The sequence below is a fragment of the Scyliorhinus canicula genome, chromosome 4, assembly GCF_902713615.1.
Source record: "Scyliorhinus canicula chromosome 4, sScyCan1.1, whole genome shotgun sequence".
In the NCBI taxonomy this organism is placed as follows: Eukaryota; Metazoa; Chordata; class Chondrichthyes; order Carcharhiniformes; family Scyliorhinidae; genus Scyliorhinus; species Scyliorhinus canicula.
The window spans coordinates 70,117,054-70,140,546 of NC_052149.1; the positions used below are offsets into that span (position 1 = coordinate 70,117,054).

At 43.7% G+C, this 23,493-nt stretch overlaps 1 protein-coding gene and 1 long non-coding RNA gene across 3 annotated transcripts in view; one reads left to right on the forward strand and one right to left on the reverse strand.

Annotated features, from left to right (window-relative positions):
- Positions 1-8,426, forward strand: part of LOC119964652 (DEP domain-containing protein 1A-like) — a 50,431-nt gene extending 42,005 nt beyond the window's left edge. For both annotated transcript variants that reach the window (XM_038794409.1, XM_038794410.1), the window contains 3 exons: positions 2,290-2,466; positions 2,596-2,781; positions 8,240-8,426. In XM_038794409.1, the coding sequence (XP_038650337.1) occupies positions 2,290-2,466; positions 2,596-2,781; positions 8,240-8,398 (522 nt within the window). In that variant the 3' untranslated portion in view covers positions 8,399-8,426. The remainder of the gene's footprint in view (positions 1-2,289; positions 2,467-2,595; positions 2,782-8,239) is intronic.
- Positions 1,804-23,493, reverse strand: part of LOC119964655 — a 41,262-nt gene continuing 19,572 nt past the window's right edge. Inside the window, exon 3 of the long non-coding RNA XR_005460342.1 lies at positions 1,804-2,195. This is a non-coding gene — a long non-coding RNA (uncharacterized LOC119964655). The remainder of the gene's footprint in view (positions 2,196-23,493) is intronic.

Below are 23,493 nucleotides of genomic sequence, written 5' to 3' on the forward strand. Positions count from 1 at the left end.
ACAGATGCTGCCAGACCTGCTGAGAATTTCCAGCATTTTCACTTTTGGATCCTTATGTGACCCCTGGTTCTGGACACCCCCACCCTGCGAACATCCTTCTTGCATCTACCCTATCTCATCCTATTAGAATTAGAGTCCCCCTCATTCTTCTGAACTCCAACGAAAAACCGACTCATCACTCCTTGTATGTCCATCCATCCTACCATCCCAGGAATCAGTCTGGTAATCCTTTGGTGCTCTCCCTCTAAAGCAAGAACAATCTTAAGGAGACTAAAACTACACACAATAGTGTGACCTCGCCAAAGCCCTGTATAATTGCAGCAAGACATCCCTGCTCCTGTACGCTAATCCTCTCGCAATGAAGGCCAGCATACCATTTGCCGCCTTTACCGCTTGCTGTACCTGCATGCTTACTTTCAGTGAAGGGTGTACAAAGAGACCCAGGTCTCGTTGCACATTCCCCTCTCCTAATTTATGGCCATTCAGATAATAGTCTGCCTTTTTGTTTTTGCTACCTAATGGATAACCTCGTATTTATCCAAATTATACTGCATCTGCCACTCATTTTCCCACTCACTTAACTTGTTCAAATTACACTGAAGGATCTCTGCATCCTCCTCACAGCTCACCCTCCCACCTAACTTTGTGTTATTGGTATTTAGATGTCTATTGACCATGGCTTTGAACAGACTCGGGCTAAGCTTTTGAACTCCAAAGATTCTGTCTCCTCTGAATGAATAAGTTTCTCTTCAACTTAATCCTAAATGGCCTATCTATCATTCTGAGAATGTGTCCCCTGGTTCTTGACCAACCCTGCAACCCAACCAGGGGAAACAGTCTTCCCATCCTTCCTGCATCTATCTTAATCTTAAGTGGCCTATCTATCATTCTGAGACTGTGTCCCCTGGTTCTTGGCCAACCCTGCGACCCCTGCAACCCAACCAGGGGAAACAGCCTTCCCACCCTTCCTACATCTATCCTGTTGAACTCTTAAGAATTTTGTATGTTTGAATGCGATTGTCTCTTTTCTTCTCTTATTCTTATAAATCTTGGAGAATACATGCCCAGTCTCCACAACTCTCTTCATGACACAATCATACCATCCCAGGGATTAGTCCAGTGAATCTTTATTCCTCTCCCTCTATGACCAGTACGTTCTTAGATAAGGAGACCAAAATAGCATACGGTACACCAGATGTGCTCTCACCAACGATACAACTGCAGCAAATCTTCCTTATCCTGTGCTCTAAAATGCTATTATGGTGAAGCTTAACATACCAATTGCCTTCCTAATTACTTGTTGCACCTGCTAATTAGCTTTCAGTGGTTTATGAATACCCAGGTGCTTTTGAACATTTCCTGATCTCTCTCTTCACCTTCAGTGGGTAACTTCATGTTTATTCCATCTGCTATGTTCATGCCACTTGTGTTCTTGCCAGTCTAAATCCCCTTGCATTTGCATCCTCCTCACAATTCCTATTCACACCTAATTTTGTGTCATCAGTCACAATTGTCCTTTAAGGTGGTGATGCGCTGCCTTCTTGAATAGCTGTAGTCGTAGGAACACCCACATGCTGAAAAATATCGGAAATCCCAGCTATTTGATGTTTTTGGCATACTTTCAGTTTTTCAATTCTAATAGATATTCCCATTTGTGTGAAAGGTGTCATAAAAATCACCTTTGTTTCTAGCACAAGCCTCAATTTATGATTCACCTAAAATATTTAGCATTTCCCCCCCCCCCCCCCCCCCCCCCAACCTCCTATTGTTAGCTTTTTTTCTCCTCCAGTCTCTTCATAAAGGTGAAGACTGCCACAACTAAGAGTAAAGTACTTTATATTTTTGTCACATGAAAGAAAAATCAGCCAGAACCATCTATGCACATGATTACTCTTCCAGTGTCTCCTGCTGAGAATTTGTGTGGACATCAGGTGAGAGCTTGTCTGCTCGGAGTATAAGGCCTACCTCATGACTACCACTGCCATATGAACATCATGTTTAAGGTCAAATAGTCTGCTGGAACTCGCTGTAGAGATGATTGCGTGAAGGACACCCACAAAGATCAGGAGCTCCAGCAGTGCATCCAAAGGGCTTCATCCCACGACACTCCCAAGGGTACCGTGTTGCTCATTCTCGCCTCTATCAGTGACCCCATCACCTCCAGCACGATTAGTTGTTATCATTCAGTTGAGTTTCTATCTTTGAGTGAGAAAACATGTTAAACAAAAAAGATACTGAAGGATGAAATTTGGCATGCTAATTCTTGATTGCACATTTTGGTTTACATAGGTAATTCAAACTTTTTCACGTTGTATACTACGTTGTGAAAAAGAAGCTGACCTTGATGAATTACTAGGTACACGACTTGTTTCCTTTATGTTGGACCACCAACAAGAGATTCTGCAGGTACCACCTTATTTGAAGAATGCTGTTGACAACCACATCAACCATCTCCAAAGAGTCCAGGTATGTTTTACTTTTGTTGGTAATGATTTTGAGGATGTATTTTAACTTCATGCAATATAATAGTAATATGAATTTCAGTCCCAAAATACACACCTCGAGGGCTAAATGTATTCATTTATTCTTTTTCAGATTACATATCCAAGCACAAACATAAATGCTGCAATCCCAATGTATGCATTCTGTCAACAGATAAGCACCAAAGAATTTGAAGATCAAAAGGTTTCTGTGTCTCAGGCTGCAATAACTGAGCTGTTGGAAAATATCGTGGAAGACAAGAAATTGTCAGTTAAAGACAAGAGGAAGAAGCTTAAACAAGTAGGCAAAGGAAGTACCTTGATGCAGAATTTTTTTGATGGGAAAGACTGGCACAAATAATCTAACAGCTAATTTAAGTTGTATCATCCTTTGCAGAAAACGGCAAAAATACTTAACATTTTGCTAAGACTTTGTTCTGCTGCATTGATGTCAAATAATTTCTGCAAGGAAGTTCCAACTTCAAATTTACCCAGTTTTGGCTCTATGGCTATTTAAAATGAATCACTTCAAGAAAAGGAGATTCTGTAATACCTTGTTTCCTGATGTGGTATAATGACATTCATTCGCGCGTCTGTGGATTTCACTGGTTACAAAAAAATTAGACTTCCGCAGCCCGAGCTGTTCAAAAGCATTATCTCAGAAATGGTGCACTGCATCTCAGATTATTCTTGCATTCAGTGCCTGAATGTCGGTCTGCACAGGTTCCTTGTTATACACCAGAGGATTCACTCTCTCCTGCCATTAAAAGTTCTGGGCAGGTCAAGGGTGGTGGGAAGGTCACCCAAGGAAGTTTACAGGGCTGTAAAATTCTGCCCCTGGACTTGGTCTATCCCTTTTTAATTAACTATCTGTCAACCCTGTGGTACTAGTTCTTTTAGTGTGCATAAATATATATTTTATTATATAATGTGTATCATAGAATTTACAGTGCAGAAGGAGGCCATTTGGCTCATCGAGTCTGCACCGGCCCTTGGAAAGAGCACCCTACTCAAGCCCATCCCACCACACTATCCCCGCCACCCAGTAAGCCAACCTAACCTTTTGGACACTAGGGGGAAATTTAGCATGGCCAATCCACCTAACTTGCATATCTTTGGGCTGTGGGAGGAAACCGGAGCATCCAAAGGAAACCCACGCAGGCACTGGGAGAAGTGCAAACTCTGAAGCCGGAATTGAACCCAGGTCCCTGGAGCTGTGATGCAGCAGTGCTAACCACTGTGCCACCATACCTTAATTGGCACCATTATTTCCTTCCTCATCACCTCCATGTGTTTAGTAAACAGTTCTTCAAATTCCACGGCCATCATCTCGGTCATTGTTTGTCGGTCTCGGTCATTTCAATATGGTGGAATTTAAAATACAGATGGAGGGTGAGAAAGTAAAATCAAATACTAGTGTTTTGTGTTTAAACAAAGGAGATTACAAGGGGATGAGAGAAGAACTAGCTAAGGTAGACTGGGAGCTAAGACTTTATGGTGGAACAGTGGAGAACCTTCCAAGCGATTTTTCACAGTGCTCAGCAAAGGATTATACCAACAAAAAGGAAGGACGGAAGAAAGGGAAAATCGACCGTGGATATCTAAGGAAATAAGGGAGAGTATCAAATTGAAGGAAAAAGCATATAAAGTGGCAAAGATTGCTGGGAGATTAGAGGACTGGGAAATCTTTAGGGGGCAACAGAAAGCTACTAAAAAAGCTATAAAGAAGAGTAAGATCGAGAATGAGAGTAAACTTGCTCAGAATATAAAAACAGACAGTAAAAGTTTTTACAAATATATAAGACAAAAAAGAGTGGCTAAGGTAAATATTGGTCCTTTAGAGGATGAGAAGGGAGTTTTAATAATGGGAAATGAGGAAATGGCTGAGGAACTGAACAGGTTTTTTGGGTCGGTCTTCACAGTGGAAGACACAAATAACATGCCAGCGACTGATAGAAATGAGGCTATGACAGGTGAGGACCTTGAGAGGATTGTTATCACTAAGGAGGGAGTGATGGGCAAGCTAATGGGGCTAAAGGTAGACAAGTCTCCTGGCCCTGATGGAATGCATCCCAGAGTGCTAAAAGAGATGGCTAGGGAAATTGCAGATGCACTAGTGATAATTTACCGAAATTCACTAGACTCTGGGGTGGTCCCGGTGGATTGGAAATTAGCATACGTGACGCCACTGTTTAAAAAAGGAGGTAGGCAGTAAGCAGGAAATTATAGGCCAGTGAGTTTAACTTCGGTAATAGGGAAGATGCTGGAATCTATCATCAAGGAAGAAATTGCGAGGCATCTGGATAGAAATTGTCCCATTGGGCAGACGCAGCATGGGTTCGTAAAAGGCAGGTCATGCCTAACTAATTTAGTGGAATTTTTTGAGGACATTACCAGTGCAGTAGATAACGGGGAGCCGATGGATGTGGTGTATCTGGATTTCCAGAAAGCCTTTGACAAGGTGCCACACAAAAGGTTGCTGCATAAGATAAAGATGCATGGCATTAAGGGTAAAGTAGTAGCATGGATAGAGGATTGGTTAATTAATAGAAAGCAAAGAGTTGGGATAAATGGGTGTTTCTCTGGTTGGCAATCAGTAGCTAGTGGTGTCCCTCAGGGATCCGTGTTGGGCCCACAATTGTTCACAATTTACATTGATGATTTGGAGTTGGGGACCAAGGGCAATGTGTCCCAAGTTTGCAGATGACACTAAGATGAGTGGTAAAGCGAAAAGTGCAGAGGATACTGGAAGTCTGCAGAGGGATTTGGATAGGTTAAGTGAATGGGCTTGGGTCTGGCAGATGGAATACAATGTTGACAAATGTGAGGTTATCCATTTTGGTAGGAATAACAGCAAACGGGATTATTATTTAAACGATAAAATATTAAAGCATGCCGCTGTTCAGAGAGACTTGGGTGTGCTAGTGCATGAGTCACAGAAGGTTGGTTTACAAGTGCAACAGGTGATTAAGAAGGCAAATGGAATTTTGTCCTTCATTGCTAGAGGGATGGAGTTTAAGACTAGGGAGGTTATGTTGCAATTGTATAAGGTGTTAGTGCTGCCACACCTGGAGTATTGTGTTCAGTTTTGGTCTCCTTACTTGAGAAAGGACGTACTGGCGCTGGAGGGTGTGCAGAGGAGATTCACTAGGTTAATCCCAGAGCTGAAGGGGTTGGATTATAAGGAGAGGTTGAGTAGACTGGGACTGTACTCGTTGGAATTTAGAAGGATGAGGGGGGATCTTATAGAAACATTTAAAATTATGAAGGGAATAGACAGGATAGATGCGGGCAGGTTGTTTCCACTGGCGGGTGACAGCAGAACTAGGGGGCATAGCCTCAAAATAAGGGGAAGTAGATTTAGAACTGAGTTTAGGAGGAACTTCTTCACCCAAAGGGTTGTGAATCTATGGAATTCCTTGTCCAGTGAAGCAGTTGAGGCTCCTTCATTACACGTTTTTAAGGTAAAGATAGATAGTTTTTTGAAGAACAAAGGGATTAAGGGTTATGGTGTTCGGGCCGGAAAGTGGAGCTGAGTCCACAAAAGATCAGCCATGATCTAATTGAATGGCGGAGCAGGCTCGAGGGGCCAGATGGCCTACTCCTGCTCCTAGTTCTTATGTTCTTATGTTTCTGCCGAGAAGGGCGCGGTCCCACCCAGTGACCAACCTCCACCATCTTTCCTGCTGCCGGGCTGACCCATTCGTTCGACGACGAACCTTCACTTACCACCTTCTTCCTGCCGGCTTTCTGAGTTTTAGACATCCCCCCTCCTTCCTCATGCCTTCCTGCACCAGTTCATTTTAAAATTGCCCTGGGACCAGACATTAAATTCCATAAAATCGAGCCTCGAGCAGAAGCTACCCAATGTGTGACTTCCACCTACATGCCGCCAAGTCCCATCAGGAGAATCTTAGCCCCATTTCTCCACATCAGGAGAATTTTAGCCCCATTTCTCCACATATAATCCGGAGAGTTTTGGCCCGTTTCTCCACATAATCCAGAGAGTTTTGGCCCCGTTTCTCCACATCATCCAGAAAGTTTTAAACACTGCTTCGCCACTTCATTGGGAAAGTTTTTAAACCCAGTTTCTCCACATCAGGAGAGTTTTAAAAACTTTCTCCACAATATTTAAAAATATTATGTTCTTAATAAATATTTTGTGGATTCAATTCTTCCCGCAAGTGATTTTTCCTGCTCTACCTTTGACAATAATAAATATGCAGATCAGCTTAACAATTATTTACTCCCCTGTCCCCTTTTTACTTAAAACATCTTGTCTTCTCCCTTCTAATTGTTTATCTTAGTTTCCTCAGTAAATGCTCATGTAATGTAATTATTCAACATTTATGCATTTTGTCGTCTTTACTTACAAGTTTAGCTATGCATTCCTTGACAGTCATAACTCTAGCCTGCTCTTTGTTTTATAATTAATGTGGTTATTCTCTATTCTCTCAAATTAATTCTATAATTTATTTATAATTTCCTTCTATGTTTGATGTATGTTTAGTGTATGCCTAGTGTATGCCTTTTTCTTCCAATTTTACACCTCATTTTATTCATCAATGATGTTTCATTACTGGCTAAGCTTATTCATGTTTACTGGAATATATTTCCTGAACTCTATTCTTTGCCATTTTTAGATATTATCGCACTGCTGTCCTGTCAGTCAACTAATTTAAGTCTTGTATATATGGTTTTGCTCAGCACAATGTTTAAAATAATTGTGCTATGATCACTATGAGCAAGATGTTTCCAATGTTTGCTTCTCCTTTCAGCTCCTGTTCATTTTCTGTCATGAGATTCAGTAGTGGTTCCCCTCTGGTTTGGCTTCTTGAATACAAATTTAGAAAAAGAGAGTCCTAACATGTCTCTTAAATCTCCTTTCGCTTTTCCTCTCTTCCTAAATCTCTGCTAATTTATTGGGGATAGTTGAAATCTTCACTGATTTGTAATCTTTTACTCCTTTCCTACATTTTCCTACATATGGACGATCTTTTCTTTTAATACTCCAGTTAGGGCCTAAACAATGTTGTATGAATGTTATCTGTAACTGCCTTCCTTTATGCTCCATGTTCTATTTTAAATAGTCAAGGATCTCTTGTGCCTTTTTAACAAGCTTTTTAAATTTTGTCTGCTCCCATCAATAATCTGATCGGTGCAGAAAAACCACAGGTAAAGCCAAATTTCTCTGATTTAGAGTAGGTACTATCCCTTTATCAAATGCATTCTCAGCATCGAATTTAAAAGCCCATGGTGGGGATTTGTTACGTCAACCTGAAAATGTTCATGTTACTCCTCGACATCTTCATGGATCCTACCTAATTATTATGGATAATATGCAAAGGTATTGACTTCAAATGGCTTGCAGAAACCCTCACTAGTATTTAAATTGGTGAACCATTTTACAATCCACCCAATTTTCTTTTCCATTGGCTGAAGTGAAAATGAAATCAGGCAGGATGTAAACTAGGCAGTTAACTGTTGCCAACTCTCCCACCTAACCGGAACAGTTAGCATTGAAACCTAGATGTATAGATGAGAATGAGTGCTTGTACACCGAGTTGGGTCAGGTTTCCTAGCCATATTGAACATTAATTTCTTTTGTGCAATTGGATGTGAGTAAAGTAATAATATCATGTTAACATGTGAAACTTGAAAAATTTTTCAAGGTAGATCATTAAACATTGGCTGTTCAAGTGTTAACTGGAAATAACTACTAGAATTGGCAGATTCATATTAATCCACTTTTCCTCCAGTTTCAGAAAGAATATCCAGAAATTTATCAAAACCGCTTTCCCACGACTGACAGTGAGGCCAAGCTCTTCCAGGATAAACCCAAGATCAAACCACCAATGCTGATTACAATAAAGAAGCCACTTAAAAGTCTTCAGAAAATGCAAAGTCTGAGATATTGAATAAAACAAGATCAGGATGTTCAAGCTATTTGCACAAATTTTCAAGTAACATGCATGAAGTGAAACTTTTTGTTGAAAATGTTTCCAGTGACTCTCATTTACAGGGGTAGAGGGACACAAACCGAAGTAACAAATGAAGAGGACATGTTAACTCAACATTAATTTGATTTGCACAGCTGCTTTTCTTTGAGGAAATTCCCTCTCTCTAGTTCATGCTCTGGAGCTACAAAGCTGAAAATATCAATGTTTTTATTTTAAGAGCTTCCATCTCACAGAAGAGGCGTCAGACCAATCCATATCGAATCTACTTTCATTTTCACAGCTAAGACAATCCACAACATTCTAAAACCATCAATGTTTTTTTTTTAATGTTGTGGGTTTTATTTAGAAAGTTACAGATTTTTGAAAGAAATTCCACAATCCGGGTCCACAGCTTCACTAAAAAATAATTGGTTCTTCCTTGGGCCTTTCCCAATCTATTTTGTTGAAATCATTCATTAGTTTTTCAGATGTTGGTTATAGATTAATGGGCAAAACCAGAATGCCATCCCAGGTCATAATATGCATAATCATAATCAGTATCTTTAAATTGATGTCAAGTCAATTTTTGGGTCAAACCTTTTTTTCTGAGAACCTCTCTTCCCTTTGCTGTTGCTAGCATATTGAGAACTTATATCTGTTTTAGACTTCCAGTAGTTGCAGACTTCTTTTTTTTTTATTAGAGTAGCTTTCATGTGCATGGGAAAATATTACAAACTAAACAGAAGTGTGCACGTAATGCATTGGATTGTTTGTATCCAACACACGTCAACAGTCACCGTTTGAGAGTTATAAGCTAACAATATAATTGAACAATATTCTGTGTCACGTAATCTTGTCCCATAACTATATGCGACAAGAGAACAGCACCAAATGTTGAAATGTTTTTGCTTTTTAAACAATGGTCTTCAGCAACTTGCTGATAGAGATTTAGTAACTTCCAATATTGCCTTGATAAATTTAAATTATGTTGTGTAGTTTACGAGCTACTACAATTAGTTATTGTTAATTACAAGAGATTAAGGAATTTGTCAAACTTTCTCCAAGATGAGCCCCCACCCCTTCCACTTCCCTGGTATCCTTTATTTTTTTTTTTTTTTTTTTTATAAATTTAGATTAGCCAATTATTTTTTCCAATTAAGGGGCAATTTAGCGCGGCCAATCCACCTACTCTGCACATTTTTGGGTTGTGGGGGCGAAACCCACGCAGACACGGGGAGAATGTGCAAACTCCACACGGATAGTGACCCAGAGCCGGGATCGAACCTGGGACCTCAACGCCGTGAGGCGGTTATGCTAACCACTAGGCCACCGTGCTGCCCTCCTGGTATCCTTTATCCTGTTAGTTTTTAGTTCTTGGCAGTAAACCAAATGGAGACTCTGTCTGCTCTGTACTTAACATCTCACTGATGCTGATGTGCAGGTAGTATGCAATAATTTGATTTAAGGACATTGGTATAATTATTCCAACCTCAAATCAGGTTTGAAGTGGGAGAGCTCGCACTCCTTGAGCCACACTGGGAAAACGCCCAGCCCTGTGTGGTCTCTCTTTCCTTTCTCCCCCCCCCCCCCCCCCCCCCCTCAGACAGAAGACCCCCATAGGGAACGATTAAGATGAGTAGCAGACAAAGAACAGGTTTAAAAACACAGAAGGCTCTGGCGAGTGATGCAGATGCTTTGGCCTCAGTACATCTCTTGGCAGTGGGACAGGATCAATGAGAGTATAACAAGCTGAAGAACTATGTTTGCGGCTGGACTGCCTGGGTGGAGAAACCTCAAGGTGGCCTAGTGCCAACGTGGAGTCAGACATCCAGCATTTTGGTATTGCGAGAAGAAGACGACGTAGTCGGGTGTGCAGACTGGAATCAGGGTAACCAGTAGGATTGGGGATGACCAGGCCACTCCCACGGGGGCAGAGGCGTCGCTACTAGAAACTTCTGTTGGGCTTGACGGGCAGGCCAGTGCTGGGCCACCAGCTCAATGTCCGCATCGATGCCAGACAACCAAACTTAACTCCTGGCCAGCATTTCCATTTTGGAGACTCCAGATGTGCACATGAAAGTCTTTCAGACCTAACAGACGACAACTCTTGTATCCCACAGGAGGACACCATCCTCGACAATCAGCTCTGACATTTTGGTCAAAAATTCTTTTAACTCCACTGAAAATTGTTGTTGTCGCAACTTACCATTCTCTGTCCATTCATGAATGCAAGCAGCTGTCATGAGCAGAGTGTCCATGAAGTTTAGGACTGCCGTGATTTCATCGGCCATAGGCGCATCCACCGATGCAATGGGAGGCAACAATGCATTGACGTTTGCTATTGGCGCCCCAGGCGATGCTTAAAGGAATACTGATGTGCAGCCAAAAGCAGAGCCCACCTTTGGATCTGGGTTGACGCAATTGGTGGCACTGCCTTATCCTCGCGAAATAGTCCAAGCATAGGCCTATGTTTAGAGGCTATGATAAATATTAGTGGCTGTTAAGGTATTGTGAAAATGTTTCATCCCGAACACGACTGCCAGACCCCCTCTTTCCATATTATGCTCTGCAGCCATCAATGTCCTGGGGGTAAATGCTATCGGACGGTCTTGGCTGTTACCCATGCCATGTGAAAGGATGGTGCCGATGCCTTACAGTGATGCATCGCACATCAGATATAGGGGCTTAGCTGTATCTAAATGAGCCAGTACTCTGGACGAAACCAACGTCCACTTTACCAAACTGAAAGCAGCCTCCTGTTCATCACCTCAAGCCCAAGGTTGTTTCTTTTTTGTATAAGAAAGTGAAGGGGGGGGGGCAGGATCGTAGCCAGATTCAGTATAAAACGGCCATAATAATTTATCAGGCCCAAGAAAGAGCGAAGCTCTGTAGCATCATGCGGTGCAAGCACCATCTTGATTGCCTGTACTTTGTCAGCGACTGGGTGTCAGCTATTCCGGCCCACCTAGTAGCCGAAATACCTCCTTCGCATTGAAGACCCATTTCATTTTACACAGATGGACGCCAGAAAACCGCTGCAGCATTGCTTCAAGGTTTTTCAGGTTTCCTGCCTCCATTACCCCTGTGATCAACACATCATCATCAAGATAGATAAACTCGCAGGAGACCTCGTAATGTATCTTCCACAACGTGAAACATGGCGCATGTTCAAGAGACGCCGAAGGGAAGTTGGGTGTATTCATTTTGTACTTTCTTTGTACTTTCTTGTGGCCTCGTGCAATTTAAGCTGTAAATAAGCATTTCTCATACCTAACTTGGTAAATATAGAACCACCTACCAGAGTGGCGTAGATATCTTCAATCCAAGGGAGTGGATAGAAGTCCAAACATGAAGTTTTATATTTACGTTTAATTTGTAATCACCGCAGAGACACCGTCTGATCCGGTTACACCGATGCTGCACAGTTAATGGAAAAAAAACAGCTGAATGATGCTGAGGCTCTCCAATCGCTGAAGTTTGGCTTCGGCCTTGCCAACAATCGCATAGGGGACCAGCCAAACATGAAAGGCTGGGCCCGGAAACGTCAGGGAACTTCAGCAGTACCGCATGTAAGCCTCCCACTTCCACCTTAAGAATATGTTGCCAGTCGAGCTGCAAATGGTGCAGCTAATCTCAACCTAGCAGATTGGGACCGTCTCCCTGCACCACAATGAGGGAAGACTCCAAGATTGACGTCCATAGAACACTGGGTGAGCATGGAGCCCACAATAGACAAATGCTCCCTGGTATACATAGTGAGGCAAGTGGCCGAATCTGCAAATTAAAATCTCACCCAGTGTTCCATCCAGTTGAACACGTGATGTGGCACACTTATCCAATTCCATCTGCATTAAGTGCCCGTTGACCCATACCACAATGCGACTAGGGGCCACCTGTGGCATTCATGACTCCTCACCAGTTTTAAGGTTATCTAAATGTAGGGCCCTAGCACGCCTACCTCGTTCCTGGTGGTGAGGGCATTGTCCCTCTCGTTGCCACCGACTTCACCCACATTTCTCCACCCTGTGAGTTTACCCGTCCCAAATCCAGAGGGCCTATGACCTCGGGGCCCACTGCATCACGGCGATCTATTCTAGTTGCTGAAAAGAGGCGAGGGGCTGGCATTGAACAGCGTTTACCTCTATTCCTTGAAGCTCCTGTATCCCCAAGCGGCACTCCTGCAAAAGAGAAATTTGCAAAGCCTGTACCTCGAGGCCTTGTCGAGACTGTTAATACCGCAAACCAAGCAGTCACAAAGTTTATCCGCCACCACAGCCCATATTCACAAAAGTCTGCGATATTCCGTAACCAGGAAACATACTCTGCAACTGACACCCCTTCCGACCTTTCTGCCGTACGGTGTTGGGTTAAAATGATGCCCCACCAGTGCGACAAGCTGGTCAGATGCTACAATGTCTGGCATTGCCGGAAACATGAGGTGCCGAATGTGTGTGCACCACAGACTCTCAATAGGATCACAGTCTGCCACTCCATTTTAGCATGGAAAAAGTATCGCAAGTATACCACATACTTATTCCCAAGGCTCAACTGCAGGGTCATAATCATCCAACCGACCAAACAAAGGCATGGTGAAGCACTCAACGCCGGACCTTAGTCCCAGGAGAACTGCGAGATGATGTAGGCGCCAACATGGCACATCGACAGTTCCAGTTTATCTTCGTCACCAGTTTGATAAAGGCAAAAGGGGCTCTGGTTAAATCTCACCTGAGTCCCCTCTCTGTCAGTCAGTTCCTATCAGGTCGACCATATATACAACATGGTATCAAGCCATAGTTAGGGTTTATTGTGTGCAGGTTATTACAAAGATGATAGTGCGTGGTGGTAATCTCACCAATAGTAGTAATCCAGAAGCCCAGGTGTGGGGGACAGGAGTTCAAATCCCACTACTGTAACTGCTGGAATTTAAATTCCATTAATAAATTTTGAATATAAAACTAAAGTCTGTAATAGATACTATTATTAATTGGTCCACCTTCAAAGGTTTGTGAACATGCACCCATTCCCTTTTGTTCTTGCCCAACACAGCTCCCCTTCCCTCAAAAGAATACAAAATAGATGCTCCTTCTCCAAGTGCAGTTCCCACTTATCCACATTAAATTACATTTGTCATGTGTTTATGCATTTCAGTCGCTCACATACTTCGTACCTCGTTCCAGTCAGAAAAAAATTTGTTCATCATTTTCTGTCTCCTAGGTCTTGGTCATGAATTAATAGCCGAACTATAAAAGATATTCCCTGGAATCTCAGTTTTCCAATAGGCTACAGTACAATGGATCATATGCTTCCTCTGAATCTTTATATTTTCCCACTGAAGTTGACATCTAGATGAGTAGTAGTAAACTGAACATGCATCGTAAGAAACTCAAATTGTTTCTCATTTTTGTTACATCCTGCCAACATTACACTGGATACACATTGTATTTTGGAAGACGTTCAAGGGATGAATGATGAAGCAGCACTGATTAGCACTCCTGCTTCACAACACCTAAGCTCAATTCCGACCTTTGGTTGCTGTCTGTCGAGTTTCTACGTTCTGCCGTGTTTGCGTAGGTTTCCGCTGCGTGCTCCAGTTTCCTCCCACAGTCTAAACGTGCAGGTTAGGTGGACTGGCCATTCTAAATTGTCCCTAAGTGTCAAACTGTTAGGTGTGGTTACAGGGGTAGGGCGGGGACTGGATCTTGGTCGAGTGCTCTTTCAGAGGATCGGTGTAGACTTGATGGGCTAAATGGCTTTCTGCACTGTAGGGATACTATAATTCATTTGCTAGGAAAGATCTAGACGCAAGCATGAAAGTCAGAATTTGTAGCGTGTGGCTTTCATGTGTGGAGAGATAGGAAAAGATGGAATTGTCCTCTTTAAAGCAGAGAAGTGCAAGGAGAGATCCAATGAAGCCATTCATTCATACATTAGCATTTCTTTTCATTTCGGGGTATTTAAATCAATCTAATTTCTTGCTAACAAATTGAATAACAATTGAACAGACATTTGAGCCTATATCATAGCAATTCCTGTGATGGGGAGCCTTCAACAGGTTAACTAATCTTCCAATATCACGAATTGGCATTTCCTCAGTTGGGCTTTCTGGCAGAAGACTATTGGGCTGTATTTTCCTACTGTCACGTTTGGTTTTATTAACAATTTTCATATTGTGTTTGAGCTTGTAACACTGTTGTAACCTTAATTGTGTGTGGGATGGGAATGATGAATTGGCATTGTAACTACATTGAGTGCCTGTGCATATTTTGTACATGTTCCCAAGATCTGGTTGCTTAAAAACTTTCATAGAACTGCTCATAGAATTGCCCAACAGCAAGGCGGCATGGTGGCGCAGTGGTTAGCACTGCTGCTCCACAGCGCCGAGGACCCGGGTTTGATCCCAGCCCCAAGTCATTGTCAGTGTGGAGTTTGCACATTCTCCCTATGTCTGCGTGGGTTTCACCCCCACACCCAAAGATGTGCAGGGAGGTGAATTGGCCAAGCTAAATTGCCGCTTAATTGGAGGAAAAAAAAGAATTGGGCACTCTAAATTTATATATTTTTTTTAAATTGCCCAACATCCCAAGTAGATGGGACTTTCTCCTATAAAAGCTTTGAAGAAGAAATTATCCTCCATGAATGCTTGCTACTCTTCAGGATAATTTGGGATTCTGGCATAAGTGCGTTGCACATACAGACAAGCATGCTATTTCACTGTTGATTGTAATATATTAGGAGATGGCTCTTCGAGATTTTCACTCTCTTGTATAATAATGGTTTTAGAGTCCTCTCGGATCTGGGCAAAAGACCTACGGCTTGCATACAAAAATGAATCGCAGTTTCCCCTTTGGTTGCCTAATTTATAGCATGGGGGAGTTAATTAAGACTGGTGTAGCTGATTGTGAAGACAATTTTGGCTACTACTAACTGCCCTTATTTTGAAATTTAATAAATGGCTGTTATTGCTATATTATATATTTGTATGTTCTTTTAGCTTACTGTGAAATATATAACCTGTATATAGCATGTAAAGAGCAAGTTCAGGCAAACATGTATTTTGTGTCCTTATCATGAGGCCTTAGAAAATGTATTCCTATTATTTATAAATGTTATAAATTTTGCACTCTTCAGTAATGGATCCTTAGATTAAATTAGAATCTCCCTTGTGTGTCTATTTTGTAGAATATGCAATTCTATATATTAGAATTATAAACTCCATACTATTGTAAAGATAATGCAAGATATCTTTAATTTAACAATGATTGCTTATTAAATCATGGTAATATGCTTTGTATTCGTCAGAGAAATGTGTACTTTTTTCTTTATCTGCCTCATTGTGGAGCAGAATATTTTCCTTGTACAGATTCAGATTCTTAAACCCAATGTGCCAAAGAAATCTAATCTAGAAAAAATCAATAAAGTCTGCTTGATTTAAACTTTTACCTAGCTAAATCTAATTGTCATGCCTCCATGGTAGTCATTTTAGATTTTTTTTTGTAGTATTGAAAACAATTATATGTTAATCTTTTCATTTTATCTTACAAAACATGGTGATCAAGGCCACTATTTTACAGGACTTGAATAATTCAATTTATGTTGGATTTTGAGATTTCCACCATTGTTTCACAGATCACATTAGATGATTTGGTTCATTTATATGATATAAATTGTGGCTTACTGTGGATGAACAATTACTTTTATTACATAAAAATTGCAGGATTGATACCAGTACTTTAGGGATGAAGTTTTGTCTGACCTTTCTGTGAAAACTAAAATCATTGGTCTGGTGATGATCTATCAGCACCTGAATGGATAGATTTCAAGAGGAATTACCTCCTCCAGAGTGTCTTCTTCGGGAGGAACCTCTTCTTCATTTTTTTTTTAAATGAAGAGGAAGTAGGATGAGGGAGAGAAGCTGGACATTTATCAATTGACTGTCATAAGAATGTAGTTTGCTGTTGCTAGGCCAGTTGTGTATTTGGTGTACTGAACAAAGGGATACTTATGACTGCCTATGCCATTGATGTCTCGTGGGGGAGACCTTGACAGAGGGAACTTTTTTATTGGAATTAAGTACAGTCTTCTGTGATAAGAGAGTAGTGTGTCTTGAGAAGGTATGTGGAACCTTTTCTTACGTTCTCTGATGCGGGACTCTGGTCCTGCTGGCCGCGCGCCCTGCCTGTGGGTTTCCTGGCACCATAGGGTAGCTTCAATGGGAAATCTCATTTTCAGCAGCGGGAACAGAGAATTCCACCACCAACGAATGGCATGCCGCCTCCCTTCTCTGCGAAACATGCAGCTAGGAGGCCAGACAATCCTGCCCAAGGTAAGACCGTAAGACATAGGAGCAGTATTTGGCCCATCGCATCAGCTCCACCATTCAATCATGGCTGATATGTTCCTCATCCCCATTCTCCTACCTTCTCCCCATTGGACCTGATCCCCTTATTAACCAAGAACCTATCTACCTCTGTCTTAAGGACACTCAGTAATTTGGCCTCCACAGCCTTCTGCGGCAATGAGTTCCACAGATTCACCACCTTCTGGCTGAAGAAATTTCTCCTCATCTAATGAATTGTCCCTTCAGTCTGAGGCTGTGGCTTCGGGTTCTAGATTTTCCCACTAGTGGAAACATCCTCCACTCTTGATGTACACTCTTTTTACATCTCTAAATATGTTTAAACATTTTATTTGTTCATATGCATAATATGAGCATCGCTGGTAAGCCAGCATTTATTGTCTACCTTTAATTGTCCTTGAAATATTGTTGGTTAAGGCACCATTACTGAATGGCCTCCCAAGCCATTTCAAATATATGGGAAATGGGCATTTCACTAAACACCTGGAAAACTAAGATCTCCTCTTCCACCTAACTCCCACAGCACAACACCACCTCCCATCAAGATGGCAAAATCCTGGAAAATATGGACCATTTTGTATACCTTGGTAAACTTCTTGATGAAGGCAGATATGTGAATGAAATTTGTCATCACCTCCAATATGCCAGCTCAGCCTTCTGAAGAGAATTTGAGCATCAGCATCTCAAACCTGAGCCTTACCGAGCAGCAGTGATCCCTGTGTTCAGGTATGTTTCAGAGACTTCTAAACCACTGGAGGTGTACCACCTGCAGTGCCTTCACAAAATCCAGTTTCAAGAAAGACACCATCTTCCAAGCCAACGTGCCCAGCATCACACAACTAAAATGATGTTGGGTAGGATATGTCACTCATCTGCATGACCCCTGTATCCCAAAGCAATTGCTCTACTTGGAGCTCTGGGTCAGCAGGAGACTCCCAGGAGGGTAACAGGCATGCTTTAGGGATCCCTAGAGAGGTCAACCATCCCCCAACGACAGGTCCTTAGCTTATGACTAACCAAAATGGAGAAGGATCATTTGAGATGGCACTGGACATATCGAGAGGCTTAATCAGAAATATGCACAGGCAAAGCCCAGACACTAAATAAATGCACAAATCTCCAAACAACTCATCCACTCAATTCTCCAAGCACCACTTGCCCTGTATATGGCAGGCTTGTTAGACTTAACAACAGCCAGATACTTCTGATGACTAGTAGCATTTACAAGGCACCTTTCTGTCATAATATCCACTCATGTATATCAAGAGATGCAGACAGGCAGTGATTGACACACAGGATAACCAATGAACACACGGCACAGAACAACCAATCGCCAGACAGGACACCACCACTATAAAGACCACAGGGCATTAAGGCTTTCCCTCTCTCACAGGACACGGCCAGGGAGATAGTCGCAGTGCACAGGCCAATGAACATCATCACCATGTGATAGAGAGCTAGTTTGGTCAAGCCAGTAGGAGGTTATCAGTTAGGTTAATAGAGTGTCAACCCACAGCAGATTATGTCAACAGGTTCAATAAAACAGTGTTGGACCATCTCCTGTGTCGGAAGCCTGTTTCTCATTTTACTGCATCCAGTTGCAGTCAATGTTAGACCAACACAGATAACACATCATGGTACCAGAGAGCTATTAACTCTAACGAACCTACCTCGAGTGAATCTACAAAGACCAGCACGCAGCCAACCAGCGGTATGGAAAAGATCCAACCTCCTCCGGATCTCCGGCAACCTCTGCGCCAACTGGAAAGTCTTCAAACAGAAGTTCCTCCTGTATATCAAGGCCTCTGACCTCGAGGCAGCATCGGATGCCCGAAAGATCGCGCTGTTCCTGTCGACTGCGGAGGACCACGCCATCCACATCTATAACTCGCTCACGTTTGCCGATGGCGAAGACAAGACGAAGTTCAAGACTGTTCTGCTGAAATTTGACAACCACTGTGACATTGAGGTGAATGAGAGCTTTGAACGGTACATCTTCCAACAGAGGCTTCAGGGTAAGGATGAACCTTTTCAGTCCTTCTTGACTCATCTCAGCATCCTAGCGCAGTCATGTAATTATGACTCGATGGCTGATTCCATGATCCGGGATCAGATCGTTTTCGGGGTCCAGTCCGACCCTGCGGGAGCAGCTCCTCAGAATCAAGCAGTTGACCCTCTCTGTCGCCATCGAAACGTGCAGTGTCCATGGGCATGCCAGGAATCGTTACTCCCGCATCAGGGCGGCAGAAAATGCAAAACTAGTCTCCCACGAGGCAGAAAGGGTGCAAGCCATAGCAAAAATGCAAGGCCTGAACATCGACGAGAGTGGCCGTTTCGCGCGCTTTTCCCGGGTCCCTACGCATGCGCGCCACGACCGGGTGGACGACGAGGCCGAAGACCCCGATGTGCATGTGCAAAAGTCAGCCGACCGCACTGCGCATGCGCGATGGCGCACGGAACGCGCTGACGTCAGCATCATGACGTGTCCAAATTGTGGCTCCGCTCATTTAAAGCGGCAATGTCCGGCCAAAGGAAGGCGATGTCTACAGTGTGGAAAGCCTGGGCATTACGCGGCCTTATGCAGGTCCGCTCCACTGACCAACAGCCAGCGATCCCAGCTGCAGCGCAGAGGTGTCCGCTGCATACAACAAGGCATGCAGGATTCGGATCCCGACAGCACAGCCCAACGGACCCCGATGCTGACTGCCTCGAGTCTCCATGTCGGGTGGGCATAATCACCACCTGCGAGCTGGCCTCCACTGTGCCTGCAAACCGCCTTTCAATCCTCACTGTGGATCCTGATGACGAGTGGTGTGCTGTCGTCACGGTTAACCAGTCTCGCATCCAAATTAAATTGCAACTGGCACATCTGCAAACCTCATATCACAGTCGGACCTCGACAGCGTCCGAGACCAACCTAGCATTCTTCCACCAGCCTGCCAGCTCCTTGACTACAATGGCAATGCCATAGCTGCCAGTGGATAGTGTCAGCTAGGTGTATCTCACAAGGCAATCAAAGTGACGTTACGATTCGAGATCGTCCAGCCTGACAAGGAAGCCCTACTTGGTGCTCGCGCATGCAAACTCCTAAATCTGGTCCAGCGCGTCCATGCCATGTCGTCGGCACTGGCGAGTCTCGCCCAATGTAAATCTCCAGGCTGAGATAGACGACATTCTCATGCAATACCACAACGTGTTTGATGGAATGGGCACGCTCCCATATCGTTAGAAGATATTGCTCAAACCGAATGCCATCCCAGTCATCCATGCACCGCGCTGGGTGCTGGCCACTCTCAAGGATCATCTGAAAATGCAGCTACGAGAGCTCCAAGACCATGTATCATCTCAAAGGTCACGGAACCAACAGACTGGGACAGCTCCATGGTCTGCGTCAAGAAGCCCTCTGGTGAACTCTGCATTTGCATTGATCCCAAAGACCGGAATCGCAACATCATGCGCGAGCACTACCTGATCCCAAAGCGTGAAGAGTTAACCTGTGAGATGGCTCATGCCAAATTCTTTACCAAGCTGGACGCCTCCCATGGGTTCTGGCAGATACAGCTGGACAAGTCCAGTCGGAAGCTGTGCACGTTTAACACTCCGTTCAGCAGGTATTGCTACAACCGCATGCCTTTTGGTATCATATCAGCTTCCGAAGCGGAGTGGCTTGAGCTGAAGGCGAAGCTCACCACAGCCCCAGTACTGGCAATCTTTGACCCAACCAAGGATACGAAGATATCCACAGACGCAAGCCAGGACGGCATTGGGGCGGTGCTCCTCCAGCGAGACGACTCCTCGTCCTGGGTTCCAGTGGCATACGCCTCCAGGTCCATGACTCTAAAGAACAACGGTATGCCCAGATCGAAAAGGAGTGCTTGGGTCTCCTGACAGGAATAGACAAGTTTCATGACTACGTATACGGCCTGCCAAAGTTTATGGTGGAAACAGTCCACATTATCCAAAAGGATTTAATTGACATGACACCTTGGCTGCAGCGAATTCTTCGTCTCCACCGATATGACTTCGAACTCGTCTACACACCGGGTAAGGAGCTGATCGTCACGGATGCCCTATCCCAATCCGTCACCAGGCCGTGTGAACAGGGAGACTTCATTCGCCACATTGAAGCACAGGTGCAGCTGTGTGCCAGCAGCCTCCCAGCCACTGATGAACGAGTTATTCAAATACGCGAAGAAACTGCCAAAGATCCTCTACTGCAGCGCGTGATGAAGCACCTCGCCCATGGCTGTCAAAAGGGGCAGTGCCCCCAGTTCTTCAACGTTAAGGACGAGCTGAGGGTTATTGAGGGGATCCTTCTCAAACTAGGTAGAATCGTCATTCCCCAAAGCATGCAAAACATGGTGCTCAGCCAGATCTATGAGGGTCACCTGGGGGTCTCGAAATGTCGACGCAGAGCTCGGCAGGCAGTTTACTGGCCTGGCATCAGCCAGGACATTGCCAACACAGTCCTCAACTGCAGAACATGCCAGAAGTTTCAACCAGCTCAGCCCAAGGAAACGCTGCAACAGCACACGATCATGACCTCTCCGTGGTCCAAGGTGGGGATAGACCTCTTTTGCTCCAATGGGCGTCGTTACGTGCTCCTGGTCAACTACTTCTCTGGCTACCCAGAAGTGGTGAAACTGTCAGACCTCACGTCAAAGTCCGTCATCAAAGCCTGCAAAGAGACTTTGCCAGGTATGGGATACCACTCACGGTAATGAGTGACAACGGTCCATGTTTCTACAGCCAAGAGTGGTCCGACTTTGCACGATCCTACCACTTTAGTCACATCACATCCAGTCCCCATTACCCACAAGGCCAACAAAGGAGTCCATATTGTCAAGCGGTTGCTGTGCAAGGCTGCAGACTCAGCCTCGGATTTCAACCTGGCACTATTGGCATACAGGGCAACCCCTCTGTCGACTGGTTTGTCTCCAGCGCAATTGCTCATGAACCGCAACCTGAGGACGACTGTTCCAGCCATCCATGTTCCAGACCTTGACCACCTCATGATGCTGCAGAAGGTGCAGCGATCCAGGGACCAGCAAAAGATCACGTATGATGCTCATGCCACGGATCTGCCTGCGCTGGCTCCAGACGATGTTGTTCGCGTTCAGCTGCCTGAGGGAGGTTGGTCAGCCCCAGCTGTTGTCGTCAGACAGGCTGCTCTCAGGTCTTTCATTGTCCAAGTGGCTGATGGCTCCATTTTACGGCGCAACAGGAGGGCGCTGCGTAAAGTTCCCTGCCCATCACCCGACGCACTTCTCCACATGTCATCATGTCTCCTCCGGACTTCTTGCACCACGAGGCCACCAATCTGGCAGCAATCCCACCTGTAGACAAGGCCACCGAGATGGCAGCCATCCCGCCTGTCCAGGTGCCAGCGTCCCCCCCTCCACCTCTGCGGCGATCGATGAGAATTCGTCGCCCACCACAAAGACTGAATCGATAGACTTAAATCTTGTAAATTCTGTTCAGTTTGCTCTGTATCTGCACGATACAGGTTCAATAAAACAGTGTTGGACCATTTCCTGTGTCGGAAGCTTGTTTCTCGTTTTACTGCATCCAGTTGCAGTCGATGTCAGACCAACACAGGTCGCACATCACTTTCTACAAATCCTCTCTCACTCGGGTCACAAAAAGTCCTGATGGCGTAGATTTCCAGAGTTTCTTATCAACTTTCTTATTAATCAATAACATCCTCGTTCATGGTCTGGTCACCTCTGGTACAAACATTCAGCTTGTGAACATACCTGACCTTTTAGCACTGCTTTCAAGATTCAGTCCTTTATAGTAGCTCACTAGTACATTGCCTCATCAAGAATTCCAGGTGTTCTCTTACAGCCAAACAGAAAATTTAGATTTTGTCGAAAGCTCAGCTTGCACCTAAACATAAGACGTTCTATAACTGCCTGGTTGCAGTGCTGAGCCTGTGTTTAAACTTTCTCCCTGTTAGAACATGCAGTTTACAGGTCCAAGGGTTTGTCCGGCAACATGGACCAATATTTTCTATTCTCCAAAGTTTAGACCTGATCCCTTTACAAGTCAGACACAAAAAACTTTTTTTTAAAGTTTTTTAAAAAAAAACAATTGTTGATTCCCCAAACAGTTTAAAGTAATTACAAATTTTCTTTGTTACTGATTCCAAGTCAGAGGTTGTTACTGTCTATTTTTACCAATATATACTCATGGCTGAGGTAGGGAACACTGCTCCCTGTTGGCACATACCACATAGTACATACATAACAGAAATTATTTTGACTGAACAACAGAAATAACTCACATCTTCAGCTTTTATTTTTAATGTAGGAAATATCCATAATTAACTTGAGTAGTTAATTTAGATTGAACTGAATATGCCTAAAATGAAACAAAGCTAAAAGTTTGACTAAATAAAGCCTTTCAGAAAAAACAATCTTATTCACAATGGCTAATTGTGATGCACTGAGGCAAGATTAATTTGAAGTCTATGTTGAATTAATGCTCCCAGCTACAGGGTGCGACTTAACCACCGTGCTGCACCCGGCGTGGATCTGGGCAGTTAAATAGCGGGAAATGCCAAAATCGAGATTCATGCCTGGCGCAAATCAGTTTGCTATCTAACTGGCCTGCTCCCAATGACGAGTTCTGGATCTCGCCCAAATATGGCGAGCATATTATTAACCTTCATTTTCATTCATTTCCATCTCATTAACAGGATTAAAATCAAATGCAA